Source organism: Eremothecium gossypii, chromosome II (assembly GCF_000091025.4).
Source record: "Eremothecium gossypii ATCC 10895 chromosome II, complete sequence".
Taxonomy (NCBI): Eukaryota; Fungi; Ascomycota; class Saccharomycetes; order Saccharomycetales; family Saccharomycetaceae; genus Eremothecium; species Eremothecium gossypii.
In genome coordinates this window covers 66,940-92,702 of record NC_005783.5, presented here as the reverse complement: position 1 = coordinate 92,702, position 25,763 = coordinate 66,940, and the positions used below count along the sequence as shown (strand labels likewise).

Sequence of the window (25,763 nt, the reverse complement as noted above, 5' to 3'; positions counted from 1 at the left end):
TGCGGGGACTGCAATTGCTTCAGAACTGAACCTGAGTGCCCAGCGTTGATTGACCGATGTCAGAGTGGAAAGTGGATCCAGACAACCGAAGACGGCTATTGCAGCTGCAAAAGCTAGGCGGGAACAAAAAGTGTGCTGACTGTGGAGCCCCAAACCCTCAGTGGGCGTCGCCGAAGTTCGGGATCTTCATTTGTTTAGAATGCGCCGGCATCCACCGGGGCTTGGGGGTGCATATCTCGTTTGTGCGGTCGATCACAATGGACCAGTTCAAGCCGGAAGAGCTTGAGCGGATGGAGCACGGCGGCAACGCGCAGTTCCACGAGTACTTGGCCAAGCACGGTGTGGACCAGAAGTTGCCTCAGAAGGCGAAGTACGATAACCCTGTGGCTGCAAGCTACAAGGAGAAGTTGACGTGTGTGTGTGAGGGGAAGGATTGGGTGGAGCCGGATCTGAGCGGCGCCGGGGGGGCTACGCTGGATCGTGGGAGTTCCGAGCAAGCTTCGCCGGGCACGGCGACGCCAAATGGGGGCGCCGAAAAGCTAGAATCCCGCCGTGCCACGGGACCGGCCGACGAGCAGAAGCTGCGGAACGAGAACTACTTTGCTACCCTTGGCAAGAAGAACCAAACGAAGCCTGAACATCTTCCGCCATCCCAGGGCGGGCGGTACCAGGGCTTCGGCAATACTCCCACCCCGACCAACCCCAACCAGGCGCGCCAGGGCGGTACTACGGCGGATCTTTCGCTGGACAACCTCCAGAAAGACCCATGGGGAACTCTGACCAAGGGCTGGGGCTTATTTTCCACGGCCGTCACCAAGTCTGTGGAAGAGGTGAATGAATCGGTTATCAAGCCGGGCGTGCAGCACCTGCAGTCGAGCGAGCTTTCTGCAGAAGCACAGCGCGCTGCACAGCAGTTTGGACAGAAGTTCCAAGAGACAAGCAGCTCCGGGATCTCTGCCTTCTCACGCTGGACCAAGAACTTGCAGCAACAGTACGTACAGCAGTCACCAGGGGCACCGGATCAAGATTCTCAATATAGCAGGCTCTTTGACAGCCTTGAATCTAGATCCAAAGACCATTCTCAACTTCGAGCACAGAAAAAGGGCGGCGAGGCTGACACTGAATGGGATGACTTCTGATTAGATTTTATGCTTCCCGTATACTCAGCATGAGGTTCACCTAATCGACTGTAATTATCAGGCTATAGTGTATGGTATATAAAGAATCTACAGTTGCCAACGTGTGTATTTACTTCATCAGGTAGTGCTTGTCCGCCCTGGCTCCCTGCAAGTTCCGGTTTTATTAGTACAAGGTGTTTTTGAAATGCAAAAAATTCTGATCTCAATACAAAGCTGTAACGTTTCCGCAAGAGGTAGGTCTTTAATCATTAAATAACTAGTATTTACCAGGCGTACAGCAGCCTAACCAATGCACACGGTAGCTTAGTACTCATTGGTTAGTTTGTTATAATGGCTTTCCGAAAATTTCGTCGAATGCGTGTTTTGCTAGGAAACGACTTCGCGCAAATACACTGTTGACAGGATGAGCGAGCACGCCTAATTGTATACCAACGCATTAACAAGTACGCAACATCAACAACATGCCAGAGTTTCTCGAGCGTCTTCCACATGCGGTGAAGCAGAAAGTGCTACAGATTAGCAATAACGATGCCAAGATCTTGGGCGTGTTCGAGCAGGTGTTTCAGTGCGGGCAAGAGAACCAAGATGCGCGGCGCAAGGCGGTCAAAACAGGGGTTAGCGAGCGGTTAGAAGACAGTGAGCTCATATTTGAACTTCGGGACGTCTCTTTTCTGTCGCCGATCCGCAAGAAATTGAACCTAGCCATCACAATTGGTTCCGACGGCAAGCCCGCACTACTATTTAACAAGGACCGTGTTCCTGAGATGGCAATACCGAACCTGCAGGAAAGTGTGAAGTTTGCGGCCTTCTTACCATTCCCAGAGAAGAAGAATCTGCTGTACCTGTTTATTGTATATCGGACGGCTAGCGATGAGGCGCCTGACCCTGTCCTTTTAACAATGAACAAAGAGGGCGTTCTTAAACAGTTCAAGGACAAGGGGCTCATACCTGTCGATAGCAGCAATTTCGGTGAATGCGTGGACTATATGCGGAAACAGGCAATCCTGACAGGCTTCAGAATAGGTGATCCATTCTCCAACAGCCAGGGCCCGCCTGCGTTCCATGTCGAATGCCACAGAGGTACGAAAGAGGGAACACTGTATTTCCTCCCGGATCATATAATATTTGGGTTTAAAAAACCAATATTGGTATTTGAATCCAATGAAATTGAATCCATCACGTATTCATCCATCACACGGCTGACATTCAACGTCACTTTAATCACCAAGAACCAGGAAAAGTATGAGTTCTCCATGATTGACCAATCCGAGTTTGCGAATATCGACGAGTATGTGAAGCGTAACCAGGTAAAAGATAAGTCAATGAGTGATGAACTCAAAGCGAAGCCGATGGTGAAGGCACACCAAGTAGGGGAACAATCTGCGTTGAAAGAAGCGCAGCAGCAGTTAAGGGAGAACAGGCCGACAGGAGGCGTACCAATTGACTCAGATGACGAGGAGGCAGATGGCAATTTTGAGAGCGAGAGCGAACTATCAGATGGTAGCGGATCGGACTCTGAAGCCGACAGTGATGAAGATGCCGACGATACAGACGACAGCGACGGAACCAATGACACACATGATGTCTTGCAGCATGAAGAGATTCAAATTGCTGCTGCGGATGCAGAAGATGAAGTTTTGCCTGACTTTGACCAGGCCGAAGCTGGAATTGATATCGTCATTGAGGAGGATGATGAAGAGGAGGGCTCCGGAGTTGAGTACGACTAAATATTACTAAAAAATACTCTATTTAATATTGTTGGATAGAGACGGCTACTCTTCCAGGATGTAGTTCCCCAAATTATCCATCTTTAGTTTACCTACTCCTGTGGATAAGGCCTCGATAATCCGTTTGTTTTCTTCTTCCAAATCGTCTTCTTCTTCTTCGGAATCTTCTTCACTTAATTCGTCGTATTCCTCACTCTCCGTGTCTTCTTCGGCGTCAGAATCCGATTGTTCGTCGGTGTAGTCTGTATTTCTCATTGCGTCCATACTCTGCTCTAAATCTCTGTCCCCTGGGTGCTGTTTTTTGAACCCTGACGCCATGACGAGCTCATCCAGGTTATCACATCGATTAACATCTCTGGCAAAAACAGGATAGGCATACCTGAACCCGTCCCCGAATCCATCAGTGTCCAAGAACGTGCGATCTGATTTGGGCTCATACTTCAACTTCTTCTTGAAAAACCTCCTAATGCAGTCAACATCTCGCTTAAAGTAATACTCTGCCTCCTGGTGCTGAATAGATATACATTGCGGAAAATCAATCACAACAAAGCCTTGGTCTTCAGGATCGTCGATATCATCCTTAATCATGATATTGAATTCATTGAAGTCACAATGGATCATGCCATGATTTGCGAGTTTTACAACGAATGCCATTAAATCGCTGTAAAGCTTAGGAACATTGGAGTGGCTCCGGAGACGCCTCATAGGGTAACCCCTGATGTATTCCATCACGATTGCATGCCTGGAGTTGGCATACGGCTTCGGAACGCTGAAACCTTTGCTATACAGCAAGCACATGTATGCATATTCTCTTTCGGCAGAGAGGTGAGATAACCGCATCCAGTTGGCAGACTGCCCACGCTTCAGATACTCCCGCTTGGTTTTCACGGTGTGGAACGAAGTGCGACCCAATCTATGGATTTTCATTACTAGGCTCTGAGAAGCTGCATCGCTGACCTGGTAGATATCAGACTCCTTCCCGACTCCGATGGTATTCCCGACAGAGTAGATAGCATTTTTCTCCAACAGAGACTTTAGTGCAAGATAGTCAAACCCGTTATAGGTTAGTACGTAGCCATCGTACTTCGCGTTCCGCAGTTTGGACACTAGTTTCAGTTTCGCAAGGTCCCCGATAGACCTGTTCGTCCCAGACATGGCGCGCATGCCAGAGTTGCGGTGGATCAGATGAACGGGCACCAACTCATGATCTCTGGAGCCAAACTCGACCGCGCGCAGTACCTTGAAGTCGTCGGCGGTAAGATACCGCATATTGCTGGTGTCTAGCTTCATGCTGCCTGCCGCTTAGCGAGCTTGTGGTGGACAGAGGCCATCGCTCGAGCGTATTTTTCACTGAACAAGAAAAAGAAATGTCATATTATGTAATTAACGTCCGGTCTCGCGCCCGGTGGGGTCTGCCTGGCCGGACAAGCTACATAGCCGCTACTCGGAGACCTCGCGCTTACTATGCGAGCCAGAAGACCCAGGCTTACCTTCCTGTTGCTTGTCTCTGTACTTCTTGTAAGTCTTTGCCAGCAGCAGCCCGCCAACGGCGGCCCCTGCGCCAACAGCGACGTTCTTGATCAGATCCGGGCTGAATGGAGATTTGCCGCCCTCAGCAGGCGCTGGGCTCCCCTGGCCCTGCTGGCCCTGCTGAGGCTGCTGGTAGCCCTGCTGGCCCTGCTGGTAGCCCTGCTGGTAGCCTTGCTGTCCCTGCTGAGGCTGCTGGTAGCCTTGCTGTCCCTGCTGAGGCTGCTGGTAACCCTGCTGTCCCTGCTGTCCCTGCTGAGGCTGCTGGTAACCCTGCTGGCCCTGCTGAGGCTGCTGGTAGCCTTGCTGGCCCTGCTGGTAGCCTTGCTGGCCCTGCTGATAGCCTTGCTGGCCCTGCTGGTAGCCTTGCTGGCCCTGCTGATAGCCTTGCTGGCCCTGCTGGTAGCCTTGCTGGCCCTGCTGATAGCCTTGCTGGCCCTGCTGGTAACCCTGTTGGCCCTGCTGGTAGCCTTGGCCGAATCCCTGCTGGCGTGCGCTGTCCTCTCCATAGTCCGGGTATCCCTGCCGTCCCTGCCCATCCCCCTCTACATTATGCTTTCCGACAGTGCTACTAGCCACATGACTCTCGCCGTAGCCGCTTGGCCTGCTCTCGCCGTGCTCGCCGGTCCGCCCCTCGTTCCGCCCACCATGGCTGTATCTACTCTCCTCCTCCTGCCTGCCTGGGCGAGTTCCGGAGCTGTAGCTGCCGCTGTGGGACGTCTTCCCTTCGTCATAGTCTGCGCTTTCTCTGCGCGCCATCTAAATTGTTCGAGTGGTACGTCTTTGTGGCAGTCGCGTACAAGCCGACCGCCTCACCTTATGTTTATATACCAGCCGCTTGCCCCGCTACATATCGTCCGGCACAGCAGGAAATGCGTGTCTGGATGCGCCACATACCGGCGGCGATCGGCTCTGCCCCGTCTGCCCTAAGGGCCCGATCCGTGGCACAGCCTTACGAGCACGTGTGGCCTGAGCCACGCTTCGCACCCGGTCATAAATCGCCGGGCAAATACCAGGCGCGCAAAAAGCCACTAGGGCACGCGTAGGCGCGCAGCTGCGGGGTTCCAGCTTTTGCAAGGCTGCATCACGTTAAGTACCGTAGTTATTTATGCTGCGAGCAGTCAAGCACCGAAGCGTCGCTCGCTACGATATGGCGGAAAAAAGGCAACTGAAGCCTCCCTCCGGAGATTCTATGCCATTAACAGGAGACATGGGCGCAGCAAAGCAACGAAGACGCATAGGCGGCAAGGCGCATTGATACCATAGATGAACATCATAAGGAAGTTTATGGAGTCGGGGTCCAAACCTGAGGTGGTCAGTATCCCGTCGGGGCAGCTGTATCTGACGCGGTCGCGGCAGTCGCCGAAGTCATCGAGCGAGTGTTTGTATAACGACGCCACCGTCACGGTGCGTGCGTGCGCACGGTATGCGTACGAGCTAGTGGTTCGCAAACAGGCAGAGGAGGAGCTGACCCCTGGCGCGGAGGACGACGACGAGGACGATGGGCTGAGCGAATTGTCCGGGCAGTCCACGGAGGACGAGTGGGTGTTCCGGCTCGACGAGACGCTGCGGTTGCACCGGCGATGGAACAAGAGCGGCGAGTTGACAGTGGTGTGGCGCAACACGAAGGGCGACTGCGGCGAGAAGTTCCAATTTGTGGTGAACTCTGACATACCGCTGGGGGACGTGGAGGACTTTCTGGAGACTGTGTATCGATGCGAGTACGAGGCCAAGTACCGGCGGCTTGCCTCGGAGGCGACTGAGCAGGACTTGAAGCAGTTTGACTTTTCGTACCTTGCGAATCACGACTCTGCGGTGTTCTTCAGCGACGACGAGACCGAGGTGCGCGAGCCGGAATTCCTTTCCGCGCAAATGGGAGCACTTGCGATTTCGGATGACGACAGTGATGAAGACCCCGATCTGTACGAGGATGCGCTAGATGAGCCACAGCCGAGACTGCACACGAATCCGCCGGGCGTGGTCCGCTTTCTGCAATATGGAGACTTGTCGGTGTACGACCCGATGACCGGGCGTTACGCTCTGCAGGAGCGGAATGTCAACGTGGCGCTGCTACAGGATAACAAGCATCGTTACGTATACATCGAAGGGTCTGAAATAATTCTTGCTGTTGAGACGCTGCCAGAGGTGAATCCTTTCCTAGAGGTGGGCATAAGGAGCTTTCTCTTCAATTATACACACGAGGGTATTGTATTGTCCTACAAGGTGAAATTCAAGAATGCGGCAGCATTCACCCACTTCCACCTCCACTGGACTATTGCCCTGTGGGAAATGTCCACAGGACAAAAGTGGTCAGACCTCAGCGAGACGGAACAGAACTACATTCTATACTCCACCTCGGGCAAGAATGAAGAACTAGACGTATTCTTGGAAGAGCCAGAGAACCAGAACGATACACTTGGTGATGCTCAGATAGGGACCGACGAGCAAGAAGAGGAAGAGGAAGAAGAGGCAGAAGGCTCCAATCTGCTTATATCGTCATCAAGCTTTGGTGATGACGAGTACGATGAGCGCAGAGCAGAACGGGAATACGAAGAGTCTACTTCAAATGTGGGCAATAAGGCACTTGCGGTGGGGTTCAAAAGCGACCGTACATTCGTGCTGCGTGGTGATAAGATTGGCGTCTTCAAGACGTCTGATGCTGATTCGCTGGATTTCGTTACTGCAATCAACGAGGTGTCCGATATCAAAGGCAATGTGCTCAACCCAAATAGCGCTATGCTGTATACTGAAGACCGTGCCTTGATATTACAGGATGAAAATCACAAAGAGAGGCTATTCAAGATGGATCTTGAGAGAGGCAAGGTGGTTGAAGAGTGGGTTGCAGGGGGACGTGACGTTCTCCAGATCGGTCCCAATAAAAAGTTTGATCAACTCACAAGCGAGCAAACATTCTTAGGTATTGCACCCAACAGCGTTTTCCAGATGGATCCAAGGCTCAGTGGCCAAAATAAGGTGGTGTCATCATCGGATTACAGTTATAGTTCTGTAAGAGATCTGCGCTCCTTGTGTACAACCCAGCTCGGATATGTTGCGGTTGGCTCCAACAAGGGCGAAATTAGGCTTTATGATAAACTCGGGAAGAGGGCAAAAACTTTGATTCCTGCTCTAGGTGAGCCGATTAGACATTTATGCGCTTCTGCTGATGGTAAATGGTTACTAGCAACATGCAAGAGCTCTATCCTTCTATTTGACACTGAGGTGAAGGAGGGGCGGAATGCTGGGGCTCTTGCATATCAAAAATCCTTCTCCCAGGGAGCGTTACCCCAGTGCTACGTGTTAAAGGTTGATCCATCTACTGCCATTTACATGCAGACTGAAACTGGTGCCCCAATCGAGTTTACGAAGGCAACCTTCAATACTGGCTTAGATACAAAAGAACAGACGATTACGACATCTACAGGCCCTTTTGCAATGGTATGGCCAATTAAGAGCATCCTACAGGGGAAGAAAACGCCCTACGTCATAAAGAAATATCACTCCAACGTTACAGAAGAAAGCTTCAAGTTTGGTTCTGATCGGAATGTCATAGTTGCGTTGAAGGACGATATCTCCATGGCGAAGAAGAAATCCTTCAGGGCGCCCTCTAGGGCCATGCTCACAAAAATGGGGAAGCAAAAGTCGCGGAAGGCTTCGAAAGAATAGCTCTACAAAAGCTCATATAACATTATCTAGGCAGCAAAGGTTATATAACGTATACATACTAAATGGACTGCAACTCGGTTATTGCTTCCCACTTTTCTTGAACGTTCGCGTGGCCCCGAAAACAACCTTCACCTCGTCCCAAAAGAGCACGCGGAATGCACGGAACTTCTGGCCCCTAGTCGGGTGGAATGGGAGCCCACTGTTAACGATGCTTTGTGGTGCCCGGGGTTTAATCCCATTTATCTTACAGTATACTGTGCGCACGAATGATTGAAACCCACGACTATACAGTAGCTTACGGAATAGCCATTCTTCAAATATTGGTGGTATGTGTGCCATTACCCTTCTTCAACATCCATGGAGTGCGGTGATCGTCACTACGCCGGTTCAGGCCTGGACTTGAAGGGAGTGATGAGGATGATTCAGTTTTCTTTTTTTGTCCTCCATTTCTATGGAGTTCATGATAAAAAAGGAATGAAGTGGCTACCTTGTTACCAACTTATGCGCTGTAACAACTGGCCATTGGTGAAGCAGAGGAGGATAAGAATCTCAATAAATGATAACCGATAGCCAATTGAATAACCTTGCTATCTCATTTGGGTTAGCAATGTTTGCCTCGATAGTGTTATACTATTTCGTATGTTCTATGTCGGGAGACGATACAGAAAATAAGAAGTCCTGATCTAGGAAGGGTCGATTCATAACATATATATATATACATACCTGGTATTAATGTATTATTTTGTCTTTAGTAAGAGCTGGTTTGTTTGGGTAATATGTTGGCTGTACATAATAACGATCAGTGAGAGCGTTTTAGTCGCCTTCTTGACCAAGGATCTCCTTCGCCAAGTCAATAATGCGCTGCAGCTCTACACTGATATCAGTAAACGCCCTACTAAAGCATATTGCATATACCTCATCCCAATGATCCTGACCCGCGCTACTGGGCGAAGAAGGATCGGTGTTATTGGGGGCTGCAGGCGTCGAGCTGTGAGCAGATGTTCCACGAGCTGAGGCATCCTCGGCGAGCTTCATGAACGTGTCGAACAGTTTCTTGCGGACGAAGATGGGGTTTGGTAGGTATTTCGGCACTTTACTACCCGAACTGAAGCAGTTTGAAAGCATATAGAATATGAAGATGACTGAAGCGACGTTATCTCTACGCAGCGAGAGTAGCGCACGAGTGGTCTCGGTATTCGGATCTCTGTCCCAGACTTGGAAGTGCTGGCCCAGACGGCGCGCTTCAATCAGTCTTTCGAGTAATACACTGAAATGGTCGAGTAATTCATCAAACAGGTAAGCCCTGAACTCGGAAACGATATTAGGCTCGCTCACTGCACTTCTCACTAGCGCTCTAGTCGCCAATAGACTCTGCGATAAACGGACTTCCCTGATACTTGCCAGGGAACGTGTGAGATCGTTGGGGTGATCATCTGTGTCTCGATACAGATAGCGTCCGGCCACTATCTGGTAAGATTGACTCAAATGCATGAGTAAACCAGAGACGGCAAGTGAAAGTTCAGAGCGTGCGGTGAATGTCCATATAAACCAGTTAATAGGAATGGAGCAGAACGTACCTATTAAAAGTGCTACTCCGGTAGTCCATGCTTGTTTCCAGAGGGATGCGGTCGTGTGCTCCTCTAAGAAGAATGTCACCAATGCCGGAACAGTAAAACAGATTAGCGCGGCCAGGGTAGACTTCCTCCTATTGTAGGCGAAGTAATTGAAGGCGAGGGGAATGCATAACAAAACCGAAAAGGTAGCGATGATAAACGGGTTGCTGTAATGCTTCGCCTGGTTAGCGCACCAAGCCCAGAATACTCCGAGAACACAACCTGCGAGCCTCTTATACAACGCCCGCCAGTTGCTGGAGTTTCGTCTATTGCTCAATATGACATATATTATAGGCGCCCATAAGCAGTGATATTCCCGATACCATACCTTGGAGCCAGGAAGCCAGCCCGGCAAACACAATGCTACCAGGACAACTGTAAACTTCCGAGCCCATCTACTTTCAGGGCCAAGTAGTGAATTATTCAGTTGCCACAATTTGTACCGAATTGGGTTGCTGGTAGAGTGGACCGCAAAGTCCTTGTGGTCAAAAGCCCTGATCCGCGGCCGCATTCCCTGGCGACTGAATAAGTCCGAAACTTCATGATGTTTCGAAGTGTAACTATTGTATATCATCTCAAATGCATCATCAACGTCCCTTTTAGTCTGGAAATAATTCCATAGAAAAGATGCGCCTTGATCGAGAGCGCATTGGTGCGATAGCCTGTGTATAGCACGGTGCCACTGATACTTTGGTGGGATAACCCGCCAGTGAACAGAAGCATTGAGTTGCAGAAATACTTCTAGCACCTTGGTCATGTGTTTCGCGCACTGTCGGATGTACCGTAGAAACACTAGGGCATCGGATGACTTCGGATTTAGTAGCAGTTCACTAGTGAAGAGTCCAGCACGCCCAAATTCCTTGTACTTAATATCTAGGCGGCGAATCCTGTCGTGTAGGTTCGAAAGACATGCTAATATATTGGCTTTTATATCTGCTCTCTCACTGGCAGAAACATTAGATTCGGAGATATTGTTTAATCCCACCTGCAAAGAGTTTAATGCATGTATGAGTTCCATTATAAGGTCGAATATTGTTTCGGAAAATTTGTCCCTAATGATAGCAGAGCACAGGTCAGTCGAACCACATGCCAAGCCCAGGTTGGCACTCTCTTCGGTTTTTATCGCCTGATCTTCATAGTGATCATCTGCATCTCTTACGCATATAGTATTTTCCGGGGCAGATTGAGGTCTCGCTTGATGAAATCTTTCCAACTCTACATTTGTCAATAGCCCATGACCAAGTGGCAGCGAACGCAATGGCGAAGCGGCAATCGTCAGACTATTACGCAGCTGCTCTAGCAATTTCCCGTCAAATCTGGTTATACTGAACTGGTTTGCAAATTCGCGGTAACCTTCTGACAACCGCACATCGATCGCGGAAACAGCGTTCTCCTGAGCTTCCACCAGCATTGGGATGTCATTGCAGTATCTCGCATCCACTAGATAATCGAGCAAGTGCTTAAGATCGTTGGCTGCTGAAGAAAACCCTCGTCCAATTGTTGCATGACCAAACCTTGGGAATAGGAAGATACACACCAACAACGACAGCAGCAGCCCAAAGAGGTAGGACATGCCCTGATCCCAGAAGTGGCGCCAGATAGGTAAGCTTCCTTCGGAAGGAGGCATGGAGGTCGCAAAAAAGGTGGCGGTTATCCCAAACGATACTGACATGTACACAAGTCTGCCATAGGCCGCCGCGAGCCAGGAGCTCCAGAGTCCAGAAAGTACAAGGCTCAGAAACAATAACGCACCTTCATGCCGCCCCACCCGGGCTACGCTGCAGACGTACCACCATAGAGCGCTCCACCCTTGCCCCAGCGCCAGCCCCACTATAGACTGCACCGTAATCTCGAGTTGCACGCCTACCGTGCGCACAGGATGATGTATCAGCACGGCAACCGGCAGAAAACAACTGTAGACATCACCTATCCAGTCCGATGCTGGCCGCACCAGACACAGGAACATGGCCGCTAGGTACGCAACAGTGAATTTCACCACCGCCTTCCAATGTACGCGTAGCCTGTCTCGAAATGCCTTGCAACGCACCGCCAGAGGCGACTGCGCCTTCGGGCTGGTGCTAACAGGCGGCTCGGTAGCCGCTACGCGCTGTGGCCGGCTGTAGGACGCGTCAAAGAACCCATCCCTTAGCTCCTCCAGCCCGTAGTCCTGCAGTTCCTCCCAACCACTACCCTCAGCGAGTTTCTCCAGTCGTAGATGTGACAGCGATGTCCACGACCCGATTGGACTTGTCTGCAGCGACTTCGTCGGTCGCACACCTGGCGCGGCCGATGAGCCCTGCTGGCCCAGATCCTTTAGCGACTGAAAAGACTTCTGCTTGTAAGAACCCTTCAAAACTTCCATATTGTTACCTGGCTAGCGCTCCTAAGCACTCTTGATGCCTTAACCGTTTCACGTGGACCTGCCTCAGTAAAACCAGTTATATTTATTTCCTAACCGTCCTCGACCAGCACCACTACTGCTTGTCAACGCTCCTTTTCCGCATGAACAGATACGCTCTGAAGTTCCACAAACGTGGTAATAACAGACAGCCTTCAGTCCCGTTGCCTGTTACCAATAGACGAAGTGCAGAGTGCCCTGAGGACGATAAATGTGCGATGCAGAAACCGCGATATCTTGCACAACCAGACCGCACGTTATCGGAGAAATTCCGCTATATCCAATGCCTAGAGGATGAACGACTGCGGGACGCCACACTGTACCCGGAAGCGTCTAAGTGGTCGCTGGGGCCCGCAGTAGATAAGTTTAACCAATACCGCAACCGTTACGTGAACATCATCCCATATGATCGCACGCGTGTGCGTCTCCAGGTGGAGAGCGGCAGCGATTACATCAACGCCTCTTACACGCATGTAGACGTGCCGGGCCAGTCGGTGCGGCGCGGCAACTACATCTCCACGCAGGGCCCGACGCGGCGCACATGGCAGCAGTTCTGGCAGATGTGTTATCAGCAGTGCCCGGGCCCGGACGTCGTCGTGGTGATGGTGACACCACTGGTGGAACAGGGCCGCGAGAAATGCCACCTGTATTGGCCGCAGTCACGGTCAGGAGTAACTACGCTACATGTACCGCAGGTACAGAGCCCAAGTGGCCTACCGGGCGACGTGATTGCATTTGCCACCGACTTACACGTCGAGCTCGTATCTGAGTCGCGCCACGAGCACTTCGTCGAGACACAGCTGCTGCTGCGTCCCGGTGACCCGCAGCTACCCGTGAAGCGCGTGCACCACTTCTATTTTGACCAGTGGCGCGATATGACGCGCCCTGATACTGTGCTTCCCGTGCTCGAGCTGTCACGCCGCTCACACAGCGCAAGCTCGCCGGAGAACCCGATCATCGTGCACTGCTCTGCTGGTGTTGGTCGCACAGGAACATATATAACACTAGACCACCTGATTCATGACACACGCGACTTCACAGAGGGCGTTTGTGAAGATTACTCGCATGATCTGATCGAGCAGATTGTGATGCAGCTGCGGATGCAGCGGCTTAAGATGGTGCAGCTACTACAGCAGTATGAGTTTATATATCATCTAGCAGGGTGTATATATGGGCACACTGCGTAGGTGTCGCTAATGAATTTTGCTTTGTTTAGCAAGACTATGAATGGTCCGGATGCGACCATTTTAGACCGCTCCTTCGAAGTACACAAACAAGCCTACTTGAAAGCAAACAAAACACTGACTAAACTCCCTAGAAGCAGCCGTGAAGTGCGGTCCAGACTTCATTGCACTGCACATAGTACCACCAACAACGCCTGCACGTGCTCCATTTTAGCCGCCGAACTTTCCGAGACAATTGTTTGGATAGAATGACGAACAAAAGACGTGCTCCGCTAGAGGACATCTCAAATGCAATTATTGGGCAGGTCTTGGAGACCAAGGATGCGCGCATCGGTCGCGGCAATGGCGAGGACTTCTCTGTCGATCGGCCACAGGTAACCGCCGCGGCATTAGATGGCTTGTTTTTGGATGGCAGACAGCTGCGCATTGGTGGGGGACAGGCGCGCAGCATCGGCGGGTGGGTGCGCTTGCGTGTTGCGCGCTGGTCCCTCCGCAAGGCTCTTAATACAGGTCACGTGCTTGCCGCCGAGAGAGGACAGGCTGCCCTAATCGCGCGTGCGCACGATAGTCAAACGGTCGAGCTGAGCGGCCGGAGCCTGGACTGCACGACATTGTCATTGCTTCGTGTGGTCGGCCAGGTCGCAGTCACTGTCACCCCTGCTCTCCTTACGCAGCTCCGCTGCAGGCAGCTGAAGCTGCGCAGCGCGATTCGCGCATGGCAGGATACGGTGCTGCTACCGACACATGACTCCGAAGCCCTACTTGCAGATCTGCGCATTATTGTATCAAGCGGCGTGTACCCGGCCTCAGGGCCCATGCTGATTCACTCGTGTCCCCCGCTGCCCACTCCTGTTGCGCCACTGCATGCCGCCCTGGCACTTCCAACAATAACGCAGGAGCTCGAGCTCAACAAACCCCAAGTTTCGTTTCTGATTGGCGAAAACGGGTCACGCATTGAATACATAAAGGTTGCATCCAGTGCTATCGTCAAGGTCCTGCCTATCAAGAACAAGCTGCAGAATAGCGAGCTCAAAAACCCGAGCTGCGTGCGCCAGAGTCTCGCGATTACTGGCGACCTCTGCGCTGTTGCCCGGGCGCTGACATCAATCCAGGCCTTCCTAGATCTCTACCATGCCAACGCCAAGCACAAGTTCTAGGCGAAATGCACGTGATGACACTAGCCCTGGAGGCCAAGTACCGTTAGGATGTCGAAAAGAAAAGACGGTGAAAAAAGTAACGCGGTAGCCATCGGTCCCATCTCGATGAGGAGCAGAATTATGCACGATGAAAAATTTTCACTTCCTTATATAACATTATCCGACATCTCTTCCTTCTTCTCTCACTTCTACTAGAGCTGCTTCTCTTCAAGAACCATCCGCAAATCCTAGCGTTCAACAATGGCTGAAGGTGTTTTCTCCGGTGCTATCGGTATCGACTTGGGTACCACATACTCTTGTGTGGCTACTTACGAGTCCTCTGTTGAGATTATTGCTAACGAGCAAGGTAACAGAGTTACGCCTTCTTTCGTCGCCTTCACTCCTGAGGAGAGACTAATCGGTGACGCTGCTAAGAACCAGGCTGCTTTGAACCCAAGAAACACTGTGTTCGACGCCAAGCGTTTGATCGGTAGAAGATTTGACGATGAGTCTGTGCAGAGCGACATGAAGACTTGGCCATTCAAGGTCATCGACGCCAACGGCTCTCCAATGATTGAGGTTGAGTACTTGGGTGAGACCAAGTCCTTCTCTCCCCAGGAGATCTCCGCCATGGTCTTGACCAAGATGAAGGAGATCGCTGAGGCCAAGATCGGCAAGAAGGTTGAGAAGGCTGTCATCACCGTCCCAGCTTACTTTAACGACGCACAGAGACAGGCCACCAAGGACGCTGGTGCAATTGCTGGTTTGAACGTCTTGAGAATCATCAACGAGCCAACTGCCGCTGCCATCGCCTACGGTTTGGGTGCCGGTAAGTCCGAGAAGGAGAGACACGTTTTGATCTTTGACTTGGGTGGTGGTACTTTCGATGTTTCTTTGTTGAACATCGCCGGTGGTGTCTACACTGTTAAGTCTACCTCCGGTAACACTCACTTGGGTGGTCAGGATTTTGACACCAACTTGTTGGAGCACTTCAAGGCTGAGTTTAAGAAGAAGACTGGTTTGGACATCTCCGGTGACGCCAGAGCTCTAAGAAGATTGAGAACCGCTGCTGAGAGAGCCAAGAGAACCTTGTCCTCTGTCACCCAGACCACTGTTGAGGTCGACTCTTTGTTCGAGGGTGAGGACTTCGAGACCTCCATCACCAGAGCTAGATTCGAGGACATCAACGCTGCTTTGTTCAAGTCCACTCTAGAGCCAGTTGAGCAGGTCTTGAAGGACGCTCAAATCTCCAAGTCCCAGATCGACGAGGTCGTCTTGGTCGGTGGCTCTACCAGAATTCCAAAGGTCCAGAAGTTGTTGTCTGACTTCTTCGAGGGCAAGCAGTTGGAGAAGTCCATCAACCCTGACGAGGCTGTCGCTTACGGTGCTGCTGTCCAGGCTGCTATCTTGACCGGTTCTAACTTGTCTGACGACACCAAGGACTTGTTGTTGCTAGATGTTGCTCCATTGTCCCTAGGTGTTGCCATGCAGGGCGACGTTTTTGCATGTGTTATTCCAAGAAACACTACTGTTCCAACCATCAAGAGAAGAACCTTCACTACCGTCCACGACGGTCAGACCACCGTTACGTTCCCAGTCTACCAGGGTGAGCGTGTCAACTGTAAGGACAACACCTTGTTGGGTGAGTTTGACTTGAAGGGCATTCCACCATTGCCAGCTGGTGAGCCAGTTTTGGAGGCTATCTTCGAGGTTGACGCTAACGGTATCTTGAAGGTTACCGCCGTCGAGAAGTCTACCGGTAAGACTGCCAACATCACTATCTCTAACGCTATTGGCAGATTGTCTTCCGAGGACATCGAGAAGATGGTTTCCCAGGCTGAGGAGTTTAAGGCCGCTGATGAGGCTTTCGCCAAGAGACACGAGGCTAGACAGAGACTAGAGTCTTACGTTTCCTCCATTGAGCAGACCGTCTCCGACCCAGTTTTGTCCGCCAAGATGAAGAAGGGCGCTAAGTCCAAGGTTGAGGCTGCTCTAGCTGACGCTTTCTCCGCTTTGCAGATCGAGGAATCTTCTGCCGAGGACTACAGAAAGGCTGAGATCGGTTTGAAGAGAGTGGTCACCAAGGCTATGGCCACTCGTTAAGAAGAGAGTTTAGTTACATATGTATAACTTGATTTTTCTCTGTATCCTAGTACATATTTTGAATATATGATGTGCAAAATTAACGTATAGGCGGTCTAATGCATGGAACAGGTAAATCACGGAAATCAGTGACAAAATGCTGGGCGTTGCAAGGTTTTCACGTCGCCGTCCATCGTCTGGCTGCTGCAAAGATTCGAGATTTCTTCGTATAAACTTCTGCTGACGTAATCGATGAGAAATTTCCGTTATAAATGATTATTGATTTTTCGCTGTTAAGCGCATCCATTGAAATGGCTACTGGAGTGCAATTGAACAAGGAGTACAAGTATACCGGTTTAGCAGTAGCATGCTCGGTTCTTACTTTGCTAATTTGCCACACTTATATGTCCATGCTGCTGGCTTGAGGGCGCTTTCTACGTCCGCACAGCTTCGGACTAAAGCTCCAAGTGCAAGGAAACTCATCAAGATGGTAACGGAAAGCAGTTTGAGCAAAAAAGAGCTTGAATCAGGAACTCCGATCGAGACCCAGGTGGGAAAGGGCCACGAAGAGGTACCTGAGTGGAAGAAACAAAAACTTGCATTGCATAAAAAGTTAAACGGCGAGCATTGGAATCCAAAGAAGAAGCTTTCTCGAGATCAGCAGGACGCCGTGCGAATGCTAAAGCAAAGATACCCGGATATGACGAACAGCAATCTAGCTGATTATTTCAAGGTTTCCGCTGAGAGCATCCGAAGAATACTTAAGGCGAAGTGGCAGCCCAACGAGGATGAGATGCTCGAGATGCAGGAGCGCTGGAAAAGGAGAGGCACAAGGATCAAAGAAGAGCTGAGGGAGTCAGGTGCCATACCTGAACGGAGGATTCGCATTGCATCGGATGGAAATGCCTTTCGGGTGCGAAGCGTCGAAACTCCTGGCGAGAAAAGTTCGAAAGGCATTTCAACACCGCTTCAGAAGAACTTGCATCGGCTGCTCCGGAACACGAGGAAGTGACATCTGCTAGTGTGTAGCCCCCGTCCGAACACGGCTTCCGGCGTTATAGAACTTGTAAATACCTTAACTATGTACATATAGTCCTAACTTGGTACTGATCCGCGGATGAACCAGCTTTTGAGCTCAATAATGGTGTCGCTTATTTCAGTACACTTTTTATTGAAGGAGGTATCCCTATGCTGGTCCAGTGAATCCGCTAACAGCTTTGCCTCGAAGCTGAACCGGTCACAATGGTCGAGGGTATGCGCGTTCTCGTAGGCAAATGAGTTCAGGCTTGTGATTGCTTGGGAGATACGCCCATTTATGCGTTCCCAATTCTCCGTTGAAGGGTCCGTGTGTGGGAGATGCATATTCGCTTGCTCAAAGTCCTCCTGGGATGTTTGGCTGCATCTGTCGACGTATTTCACTCCGCTGTTGGTACCTTCGGCGACCCTCTCGTTGAATCCGATGACTGTCACAGGCGTCGTCTTCAAGCGCTTGGCCAGGTCGTTGACAAGCTTCCGGAGCCTCAGCAAGGTAATATAGGACATTTCAAGTCGCTGGTTGTGACTTCTAAGCAGCAATGGGCGCAGAATAAGGGAAGTCAGCAGGTACATGGCACTGAATAAAAAGCCCGCGTTATAGAACAGTCCAGTAATCTGTTGCAAGGTCTTCGGACGTTTATATGGCACAATATTGGCCTCATTGGGCCACTTAATGTGATTCATTATCCGATGAGAAACTTGGTCTGCAAGACTGACTTGTTTAAAGCGGGGGACCGGTGAATTTTTGGTCAGCTTCCTTAAGAAAGAGTACAGAATTAGTATACAAAAGTAGTAATATTCACATTTCCTATGTACGATCGCCTATCCATGGCCCTGAGAGTCAGTATGAGTCTCGAACCGATGATATTTTTAATCAAATATACCCTGAATGCTCAGAACTTCATCTTCTTATAGGGATTTGAAGAGCGGTCTGGATCAGAGCCGTCCATGGGTGACTTCATAGCATCATCGGAGCTCAGCGGGAGAAGAACCTCCGAAGAAGGCCGCTTCTTGAATGACTTGCGCTCATTCTTAGGCACTGCAGGATTGTATGCCATAGTCGCCATGAACAGGCCGGAAGGATTGGCTTGGGGGTTCTGCTGGGCCGAGCCATGCATGGGTGCAGACGCAGTCGTCTTCGTTGGCGAAGTAGTGGGCTGAGACATACGGCGGCGTTCCTCAGCGGCAGCCACGAAGGACCGCAGGCTTTCAAGCGGGCTCTGGATGTTGTTGACGCGCTGGTACACCTTGAGGTTTTTCAGGTAGGACATGACATCATTAACTTGCAACACACGCATCAGCGACTCATGGAGCCCAAAGCTGGATATGTTGTGGAACACCTTAAACTGCGAACGCAGCTGTGTAATAGCGCTGAAGTTTGCTGGCATCTGTTGGTCCATCTTGAGCGAATAGTCCTTGTTGCCGTCGGGCACAGTGTCGGGCGGGGCGTTCGAGCCCGCTAGGGCCTGGAAGATCTTCTGACTAACCTTCTGGTCACTGAGGACGCGCTCTAGCGAGTTCCACTCAATGCCAGGTACAAAGCTATATGTGCACACATCACACCACTCGATTTTTAGTGAGGCATCGAAGATCCCCTTGATCCTGCTGAAGTTGGCCATGTAGCTGCCGTCAGGGTAGAAGTATGTGACGGGGCACCGCGGGTGCTCGAAGAAGATCGTTCCGTTGCTCAGAACTTGTACGTGGAGCTGCTGCGGGACCATTTCGATCCGCACTACGCCCGTCGAGCCCAGAAACTTGAGCAGCGACGGGATGATGGGCATGGCGAACTCAAATAACCGGGTGTCATCTCCGTTCTTCCGTGCGTACCGCAACACCCCGTCCGGCGCAAATATGTCCTTGGTGAAGCGGCTCCAGTACTCGTAGTCGTCCACCTTGCCCATTGACTGGTTCACCTGGTTCACCACCTCGTGAGCCCGCAGCAGCGCCATGTTGGACAGGTACTTGCGCACCGGGTACGAGGACAGCATGTGGGACATTGGGATGCGCCGTGGAAGCCCGCCCCCGGAGAACTGTGCCTGAGGCTGCGCCTCGGCCACGCGCGCCCGTGGCCCGCGCCCGCCCACGCCCGCGCCCGGCGGCGCCTGCGCCTCCTGCTGCTCCGGGCCAGGGCCCTGGGGGGATACAGGTACCGGTTGCGGCGGCACCCCAGGCTGTCGCTGAGCCGCAAAGTGCACGTTTCCGAACGGCGGCGGAATCACGTACGGATGCTGCGAGGCCATCATATTCATATGGCTTCCCAGCAGCTGGCCGCCCCCTCCCTGCATGAATTGATATCCGTGCTGCGAAGACCCGCCCATGGATTGCCCTTGAGGCTCCATGTGTCCCTGCTGCGGCTGCTGTGCAGACTGCTGATGCTGCTGCGGCTGCACTGCGGGTATATTCATGCTTCTGCGATACTGCCAGTAACTGCGCTGTGGGTTACAAATAGGTAGAGACGCCTATGGATATGACCTTTTTTTCAGGTGAACCACGTTGAAGGTCTGGCTATCTAATGCTAGTTACCTAATGGGCCTGGGCAGCGGAGCACTCCAGGAGCGCGGATTCCTGCTAGGCGATATATATTACACTGTCAGCGAGATGGTCTCGCCTTGGCTGCTTGCGCCGGGCCTCTGTAGTTGAGCACCGCGCAGGCGAAAAAGTGGAGCGCTGCACTGTGCTGGGCAGCCGCGCCCCCGCTAGCCCTCGGAGGCTGTGGGCGAACGCTGCGCCGCGCTGTCGTCGACCGGCCGCGGAGCGATAGCGAAACGGTCTTCGGATGCAGTGCGCAGCACACGCAGCATGCCAATTGCATGGTAAGGACGCCGCGGTTTCGAGTATGCCGCCTCGTCAACCGAGGCTTCCTTCTCCGAGGCCTGCAGGTTCGAACGCGACTTGCCCGCGCGCCGCTTAAGCAGCTTATTGATCGTGTCCTGCTTCTCCTCCTCCAGCTTCTTCTCGGACAGGTTGCGGCGCTTGCGCGCGTTCTCCGCACGCCGCAGCTGCAGCTCCTCCTCCGTTAGATGGTCTGTGCCGCGCTTGCGCACGTTATTCTCATCCATGAGGTCGAGGACCATCTTGTTGCGCGAGTTGGCGCGCGCCCGCGCCACGACAGCAGCCTCCTCGTCGTCCTCCTCGTCATCATCGTCCTCGTCGTCGGCGAACGTGATGGCCGACACCTTCTTGCGCGGCGATACTACCTCGTCGGTAGCCACCTCTTCTTCGTCCAGCTCCTCGTACTCCTCCTCCGCCTCGCCATAGTCATACACAACGCGCTGCCGCGCGGACCTGCTAGTCCGCTTCGCCGAGGGCGCCGATTCCTCGTCGTCTTCTCCCTCATCGTACTGGTAGTCGCCGTCGTCGTTATCGCCCTCTGCATAAAGATCATCCTCCGCCACCTCCTGCAGCGAGTAGTCCTCGGCAGACCCGTCCTCGTACCCATTCTCATCAGACATATCGCTCTTCATCGCCAGCTGGGCCAGCTGGGATCTTCGGTGGCCGTTATAAGTGTCTGTGGGGAGCAGACTTGCCGCAACGGACGCTTTCGTGGGGATTTTTGACGGAGAACACACCATACATCTGCCCCCTGCATGTTGCACCACACATAGTACCAACCAGATTGACCGGAGGATGTCTACGTCGTTACTATTCTGCAAGTCACAAGTGTTGGTTCGGCTGTCTGGTAGCAGCAAGGACCAGAAATCGGGGGTCCTATTGATCAGCAAGGATGAACAACAGGTAGCGCACGATGCGATGGTGGCGTGGATCGCGGTGGATGAGATGAGCGCGCAGGAAGCTGAGCAGCTGCTCAAGGGAGAGATGAAGCTGGCCCAGGACAGCCAGGCGCGGGTGAAGATTCCCAAGGAGGTAGTGGTGCAGGCGATGTACGGGACGTGGTCGTTTGCCGTGAAACTGGGTTACATCCGGTCGATCCAAATGATGCCGCCGGACCCTAACGGATGGTACCAAGGCTCACTGAGCATCAGTAGCAGGAACCAGAACGAAGAGATTCCGGTGCTGTTTCTGGCGGACGACAAGTGTCCGTCGACGCGGGAGCGGAGCCGTCAGCTGATCGACACGTTCCAGCCGTTCCAGTCTGCGACGGGCGTGTACTGGGGCGGGGTGGACTTCAAGGCTGCGGTTGAGCGTCTTGCACAACTGACGGTAGCCCCGCTGGACCAAACTGTGTTTTTGTTGAATGCAACAGAGGAGGACCTGCGGCAGTACACGGGGCGACCCGCAGGCTCTGGTGTGGGATCAGACGGCACTGCGCCAGTAGGGGATATTATCAATGGGTGGACTTGGAGCGCGCTGGCGTCGCTTGCGTCTGCAACGACGAAGGCAACCAGCTTTGTCGAGGGCCTGGTGCGGAAGCACCCGTTGGTACAGCTTGCCGAGCGCAACAGCTCTAATCCATACGTCCGGCAGATGCTGGAGAACCCGCGAGTGCAGGAAGTACAGCGGGAGTATGACTCAGCTAAGATATACCTGGCACGTTGGTCTTTGGGTGTGAAGGAACAGGCAGAGAAATACCGCAAGAGCAACGAGCATTACCGGCGCCTACTTGCGAAGGAATTCAACAGCGATGGCGACATTGAGATTTCCGAGGACGAGCTCAACACCGCGATGGAACGGACACATCCGCTGTCCAAAGCCGAGTGGGACTCCCTGTTTGATGGGATGGGCCGGCTCAGTCTGAGTGCACAGGAGATTAAAGAGCGCATCTTCCACGGAGGCATTAAGGATAACCAACTACGTCGACGCGTCTGGCCCTTCCTACTAGGCGTCTTCCCTTGGGACTCTACACAGGTGGACCGCGAGAGGATTGAGCGAGATTTGCGGGAGAAGTACGAAAAAGAATACAAGAACAGATGGCTGTCGCGGGAAACCTCTCCGAATCAAGAGGAAGAGGCCTACTGGCAGGATCAACTGTGCCGTATCGAGAAGGATGTCAAAAGGAACGATAGACATTTGGCTCTGTACAAGTATAACACACCGGATGCCAAGCCTCCTGCTCAGGCCTCCCAGGAATCAGACAGTCAGTGTAATGAGCAATCCGTTACCGAAGAATCTGGAGAGAACGACGACTGGGAAATCAAGAACCCACACCTACTCATTTTGCGAAACATCCTAATAAGCTATAACCTACACAATGACAATTTGGGCTACGTTCAAGGTATGACCGATCTATTATCTCCACTATATGCTATCTTGGAAGATGAAGCCATGTCATTCTGGTGCTTCGTAATGTTCATGGACAGAATGGAGCGCAACTTTTTGAGAGATCAGTCAGGTATACGCGATCAGATGTTGACCCTTTCAGAGCTGTGTCAGTACATGCTTCCAAAATTTAGTGCCCATCTGCAGCAATGTGAGTCGTCCAATTTTTTCTTTTGTTTCCGGATGTTGCTGGTGTGGTTCAAGCGCGAGTTTGAGTTTGCTGATATCTGCACTATTTGGGAAATTCTCTGGACTGATTACTACAGTTCACAGTTCCAGCTTTTCTTCCTGCTTGCTATCCTGCAGAAAAATAGCCGCCCAGTCATGGCACATCTCACTCAATTTGATGAAATTTTGAAATATTTTAACGACCTCAAGTGTGTCATGGACTGTAATGACTTATTAATTCGTGCTGAGCTTCTTTTTGTTCACTTTAAGAGATCCATCGATATGTTTGAACGAACAACGTCACACATTCCACCTTCGAACAACTCAACAGCTACGGGCTTCAGAAGGCGTCCATCGGTCGAGAGGGATGCTTCTGCCGATGTGATAAGCGATAGCCTCAGAGCTGTTCTGTCTACTAGGCTAATAATTAAGAGGGAATCGGAACGGACCAAGGACTCTATCAAATAGTCTGAGGATGAAGGTATGACCCAATTAACTCCGTGATGAAATGATTTCCACTTACGCATCATTTCCGCACGCAGTTGTCTAGATGCAGAGATCATATGAATTCGACAATATATACACCCAGCATATAGGCTTTGTTGCATATATTATATATCAAAATATACATATATCGAAAGATAACCCAAGTTGAGGAAAGAGGACAAGACTATACATACAAAGGGTAAGAATTGAATAGGAGCCCAACCGATTTTGCGGCATATAGTGAAGCTTCCCCTAGTACCCAATACGAAGCCCTTTAGAATCCAGCAAGTAAATGTTGCAAAAATTACACAAGATCATTCTGGTGGAATCTCTTTCTCATCTCAATCCTGCCGCTCCCATGCTTCTTGATTAGAAGCTTCATGTCTTCATCTGAATTATTCTTCAGCATTTCGTCATCTTCTTTAGTCCAGATACCAGGAACATTCATAGGCGGATTGGCAGAGTAGCGGAAGGCACATAAGAAGTACCTCGGCAAGACCATCAAATCGCCTGATAAAGCTGTCAAGATAGACGTACTGAACGCTTTACGGATACCACATTCGTCACGTAGATCTTCAACCAGTTTTTCGGCTTGGGATGTATGATAAGTTCTGTTGACAATTTCATGAACTTTGTTTAGGAAGTCTCTAGTTGTAGCAAAATGAAAGAATTCTGGCATGAATAGGTCAGTTGTCGCAATTTGAGGAGGGAATGGAATCTCATCTGGATTGATGTTATCGAATTGTGTCTCCTCCATTGTAAAATTATTCCGAATCGATTCAGCTAGCTCCTGAGTGTACTCAAATGGAATATCAGGTGCCTGATTTTGATGGCTTTCCATTCTGGATAAGTCTCTTTTCAAGCCAGTAATAAAGCTTAATGTCTCTTCATCTAGCAAGTCATCCTGAGGTATGGTGTACTGGTTGGTAGAAGCTGAGTGCGCCTGCTGAGAAGTTGGTGACATAAACTTAACCTTCTTGGCATTATTATAGTTACCAGGAGCAGGTCCAGGGCGCTTAACTCTGTTTGTCATATTCTTCATAGGTTCAGGGACGCGGTTGTGGGCCTGTTCATTTTCATAGTAGGCAATATATTCGTCAATACCGTAGTTTAACAGGAACTTTCTGAACCTATCTCTCCACGCGTTCTCCGTATGAGAAGGATATTTCTCTCCATATGTCTTGAAGAATTCCCTGGAAAGAGGACCACGCCGGTCGCCCACATTATAGTCCTGAAAGCTAGGTTCCTTACCTGGAATAAACGTAGGATCCATTACCATCTTCCTTTTGGCAACGGTACTTGGCTCATCGTCATCGCGGATGAGCGACTCGCCAGTATCCGGATCAACCTGGTAAATGTCCTTGTAAAACTGTTTCTTGATATTAAGCGCCAGCTGATAGTCCTCATCAGCTGTAAACTTCCGCTTTAGACCCTGTGGAAGAACATCAGTCTTTATGAATTCTCCCTTTTCGTCGCGCAGCAACTTCCCGTTCTCGTCTACCTTGTAGACGTAGTTCAGCCGCTTCGAAAGATAGACTCTATACCTATGCCTGATCGAGTTGCCTGTGTGGTTGGGAACGTAGTGTGAGATCTCGTCAAACAGTGTATGCGTGGTGCGCCGGGTGGGGTTCTTACGCACGACATCCAATATGAACTCGTCTTCCTCCTCTGTGAAGGAAGACTTATTGTGCGGAGGCAAGTTGCTCGAACGCGTAAGCATCGCTTTCGCCGGTTCACCCACCGCCCCAACCTGGCCGCTTTGCGCCGTGTTTGTATCCAAGGCCCCACTGCGGGTGGAAGATGCGAGCTCCTGGCGCGCGTCGTCAATCTTCTGTCTGACCACATCACGCCCTGTCGCGTGCGTGTGCTCGTGGGCTAGAGAGGCAGCTTCAGCTGCGGCTACCGCCGCAGACGCCACATCGTCGTGTTGCGTGCCCCTCGCGTCCTCTTCTTCCGCCTGGGCCGCGCTCGCCTGCCGGATACGACTGTCAATTCGCGACGTGTCCGAGACGTCCACGTCATATTCCGACCGCTCATTCACCGGGGGAAGCAGAAATGGCCCCACATTAAGCAGTGTGTTCTGATCTAGCGAGTTGCTGATGAACAAAGGATCCACAGTCGGCAAGTCGAAGGTGTTCACATGTGAGACGATGTACTGGTCCCGTTGCACCTCCTTGGGGGGCTCCTCCAGAACCACTCCTCCCAGCTTGCTCACCGCAGACTTGTAATAGTCTTTATTTATGTCGTCCGCGAAATAGAATTTCAGTCCATGGAATATACCGTGATGAGATTTCAGCTCCTCCGAGAAGTGGTCCGGAGCAGTCTCGAAGTCGTCCTGGCTGTCTGACATCACCAAATGTACTGTAGTTACCCTTACCGAAAACTAGA

The 25,763-nt window shown here is 51.4% G+C and overlaps 17 protein-coding genes across 17 annotated transcripts; 10 read left to right on the top strand and 7 right to left on the bottom strand.

Moving 5' to 3' along the window:
- Positions 1 to 56: 56 nt before the first annotated feature.
- SPS18 (Sps18p) lies at positions 57 to 1,139 on the top strand (the record flags this gene model as incomplete). The annotated part of the gene is made up of 1 exon (NM_208136.1): positions 57 to 1,139. One exon carries the CDS (start codon positions 57 to 59, stop codon positions 1,137 to 1,139), a length of 1,083 nt encoding a protein of 360 aa, NP_982783.1.
- A 461-nt stretch (positions 1,140 to 1,600) lies between these two features.
- On the top strand, positions 1,601 to 2,866 carry RTT106 (Rtt106p; the record flags this gene model as incomplete). The annotated part of the gene is made up of 1 exon (NM_208135.1): positions 1,601 to 2,866. One exon carries the CDS (start codon positions 1,601 to 1,603, stop codon positions 2,864 to 2,866), a length of 1,266 nt encoding a protein of 421 aa, NP_982782.1.
- Positions 2,867 to 2,911: 45 nt separating this feature from the next.
- Positions 2,912 to 4,156, bottom strand: RIO2 (protein kinase RIO2; the record flags this gene model as incomplete). The annotated part of the gene is made up of 1 exon (NM_208134.1): positions 2,912 to 4,156. One exon carries the CDS (start codon positions 4,154 to 4,156, stop codon positions 2,912 to 2,914), a length of 1,245 nt encoding a protein of 414 aa, NP_982781.1.
- Positions 4,157 to 4,330: 174 nt separating this feature from the next.
- Positions 4,331 to 5,323, top strand: AGOS_ABL167C (ABL167Cp; the record flags this gene model as incomplete). Its single annotated transcript, NM_208133.1, has 1 exon — positions 4,331 to 5,323. The coding sequence occupies one exon, from the start codon at positions 4,331 to 4,333 to the stop codon at positions 5,321 to 5,323; it is 993 nt and encodes a 330-aa protein (NP_982780.1).
- A 336-nt stretch (positions 5,324 to 5,659) lies between these two features.
- VID27 (Vid27p) lies at positions 5,660 to 8,056 on the top strand (the record flags this gene model as incomplete). Its single annotated transcript, NM_208132.2, has 1 exon — positions 5,660 to 8,056. The coding sequence occupies one exon, from the start codon at positions 5,660 to 5,662 to the stop codon at positions 8,054 to 8,056; it is 2,397 nt and encodes a 798-aa protein (NP_982779.1).
- A 78-nt stretch (positions 8,057 to 8,134) lies between these two features.
- On the bottom strand, positions 8,135 to 8,395 carry MRX7 (Mrx7p; the record flags this gene model as incomplete). Its single annotated transcript, NM_208131.1, has 1 exon — positions 8,135 to 8,395. The coding sequence occupies one exon, from the start codon at positions 8,393 to 8,395 to the stop codon at positions 8,135 to 8,137; it is 261 nt and encodes an 86-aa protein (NP_982778.1).
- A 217-nt stretch (positions 8,396 to 8,612) lies between these two features.
- OST4 (olichyl-diphosphooligosaccharide--protein glycotransferase OST4) lies at positions 8,613 to 8,738 on the top strand (the record flags this gene model as incomplete). The annotated part of the gene is made up of 1 exon (NM_208130.1): positions 8,613 to 8,738. One exon carries the CDS (start codon positions 8,613 to 8,615, stop codon positions 8,736 to 8,738), a length of 126 nt encoding a protein of 41 aa, NP_982777.1.
- A 131-nt stretch (positions 8,739 to 8,869) lies between these two features.
- On the bottom strand, positions 8,870 to 12,031 carry BRE4 (Bre4p; the record flags this gene model as incomplete). Its single annotated transcript, NM_208129.2, has 1 exon — positions 8,870 to 12,031. The coding sequence occupies one exon, from the start codon at positions 12,029 to 12,031 to the stop codon at positions 8,870 to 8,872; it is 3,162 nt and encodes a 1,053-aa protein (NP_982776.2).
- Positions 12,032 to 12,171: 140 nt separating this feature from the next.
- Positions 12,172 to 13,254, top strand: PTP1 (tyrosine protein phosphatase PTP1; the record flags this gene model as incomplete). Its single annotated transcript, NM_208128.1, has 1 exon — positions 12,172 to 13,254. One exon carries the CDS (start codon positions 12,172 to 12,174, stop codon positions 13,252 to 13,254), a length of 1,083 nt encoding a protein of 360 aa, NP_982775.1.
- A 245-nt stretch (positions 13,255 to 13,499) lies between these two features.
- Positions 13,500 to 14,408, top strand: MER1 (Mer1p; the record flags this gene model as incomplete). The annotated part of the gene is made up of 1 exon (NM_208127.1): positions 13,500 to 14,408. One exon carries the CDS (start codon positions 13,500 to 13,502, stop codon positions 14,406 to 14,408), a length of 909 nt encoding a protein of 302 aa, NP_982774.1.
- Positions 14,409 to 14,648: 240 nt separating this feature from the next.
- Positions 14,649 to 16,490, top strand: AGOS_ABL174C (ABL174Cp; the record flags this gene model as incomplete). Its single annotated transcript, NM_208126.2, has 1 exon — positions 14,649 to 16,490. The coding sequence occupies one exon, from the start codon at positions 14,649 to 14,651 to the stop codon at positions 16,488 to 16,490; it is 1,842 nt and encodes a 613-aa protein (NP_982773.1).
- A 346-nt stretch (positions 16,491 to 16,836) lies between these two features.
- RRG9 (mitochondrial ribosome assembly protein RRG9) lies at positions 16,837 to 17,481 on the top strand (the record flags this gene model as incomplete). The annotated part of the gene is made up of 1 exon (NM_208125.1): positions 16,837 to 17,481. The coding sequence occupies one exon, from the start codon at positions 16,837 to 16,839 to the stop codon at positions 17,479 to 17,481; it is 645 nt and encodes a 214-aa protein (NP_982772.1).
- An 83-nt stretch (positions 17,482 to 17,564) lies between these two features.
- On the bottom strand, positions 17,565 to 18,188 carry PEX17 (Pex17p; the record flags this gene model as incomplete). Its single annotated transcript, NM_208124.1, has 1 exon — positions 17,565 to 18,188. The coding sequence occupies one exon, from the start codon at positions 18,186 to 18,188 to the stop codon at positions 17,565 to 17,567; it is 624 nt and encodes a 207-aa protein (NP_982771.1).
- A 209-nt stretch (positions 18,189 to 18,397) lies between these two features.
- MFG1 (Mfg1p) lies at positions 18,398 to 19,909 on the bottom strand (the record flags this gene model as incomplete). The annotated part of the gene is made up of 1 exon (NM_208123.1): positions 18,398 to 19,909. One exon carries the CDS (start codon positions 19,907 to 19,909, stop codon positions 18,398 to 18,400), a length of 1,512 nt encoding a protein of 503 aa, NP_982770.1.
- A 291-nt stretch (positions 19,910 to 20,200) lies between these two features.
- Positions 20,201 to 21,076, bottom strand: IES2 (Ies2p; the record flags this gene model as incomplete). Its single annotated transcript, NM_208122.1, has 1 exon — positions 20,201 to 21,076. One exon carries the CDS (start codon positions 21,074 to 21,076, stop codon positions 20,201 to 20,203), a length of 876 nt encoding a protein of 291 aa, NP_982769.1.
- A 55-nt stretch (positions 21,077 to 21,131) lies between these two features.
- Positions 21,132 to 23,357, top strand: GYP7 (GTPase-activating protein GYP7; the record flags this gene model as incomplete). The annotated part of the gene is made up of 1 exon (NM_208121.2): positions 21,132 to 23,357. One exon carries the CDS (start codon positions 21,132 to 21,134, stop codon positions 23,355 to 23,357), a length of 2,226 nt encoding a protein of 741 aa, NP_982768.2.
- Positions 23,358 to 23,679: 322 nt separating this feature from the next.
- RAP1 (DNA-binding transcription factor RAP1) lies at positions 23,680 to 25,725 on the bottom strand (the record flags this gene model as incomplete). Its single annotated transcript, NM_208120.1, has 1 exon — positions 23,680 to 25,725. The coding sequence occupies one exon, from the start codon at positions 25,723 to 25,725 to the stop codon at positions 23,680 to 23,682; it is 2,046 nt and encodes a 681-aa protein (NP_982767.1).
- Between the last annotated feature and the right edge of the window lie 38 nt (positions 25,726 to 25,763).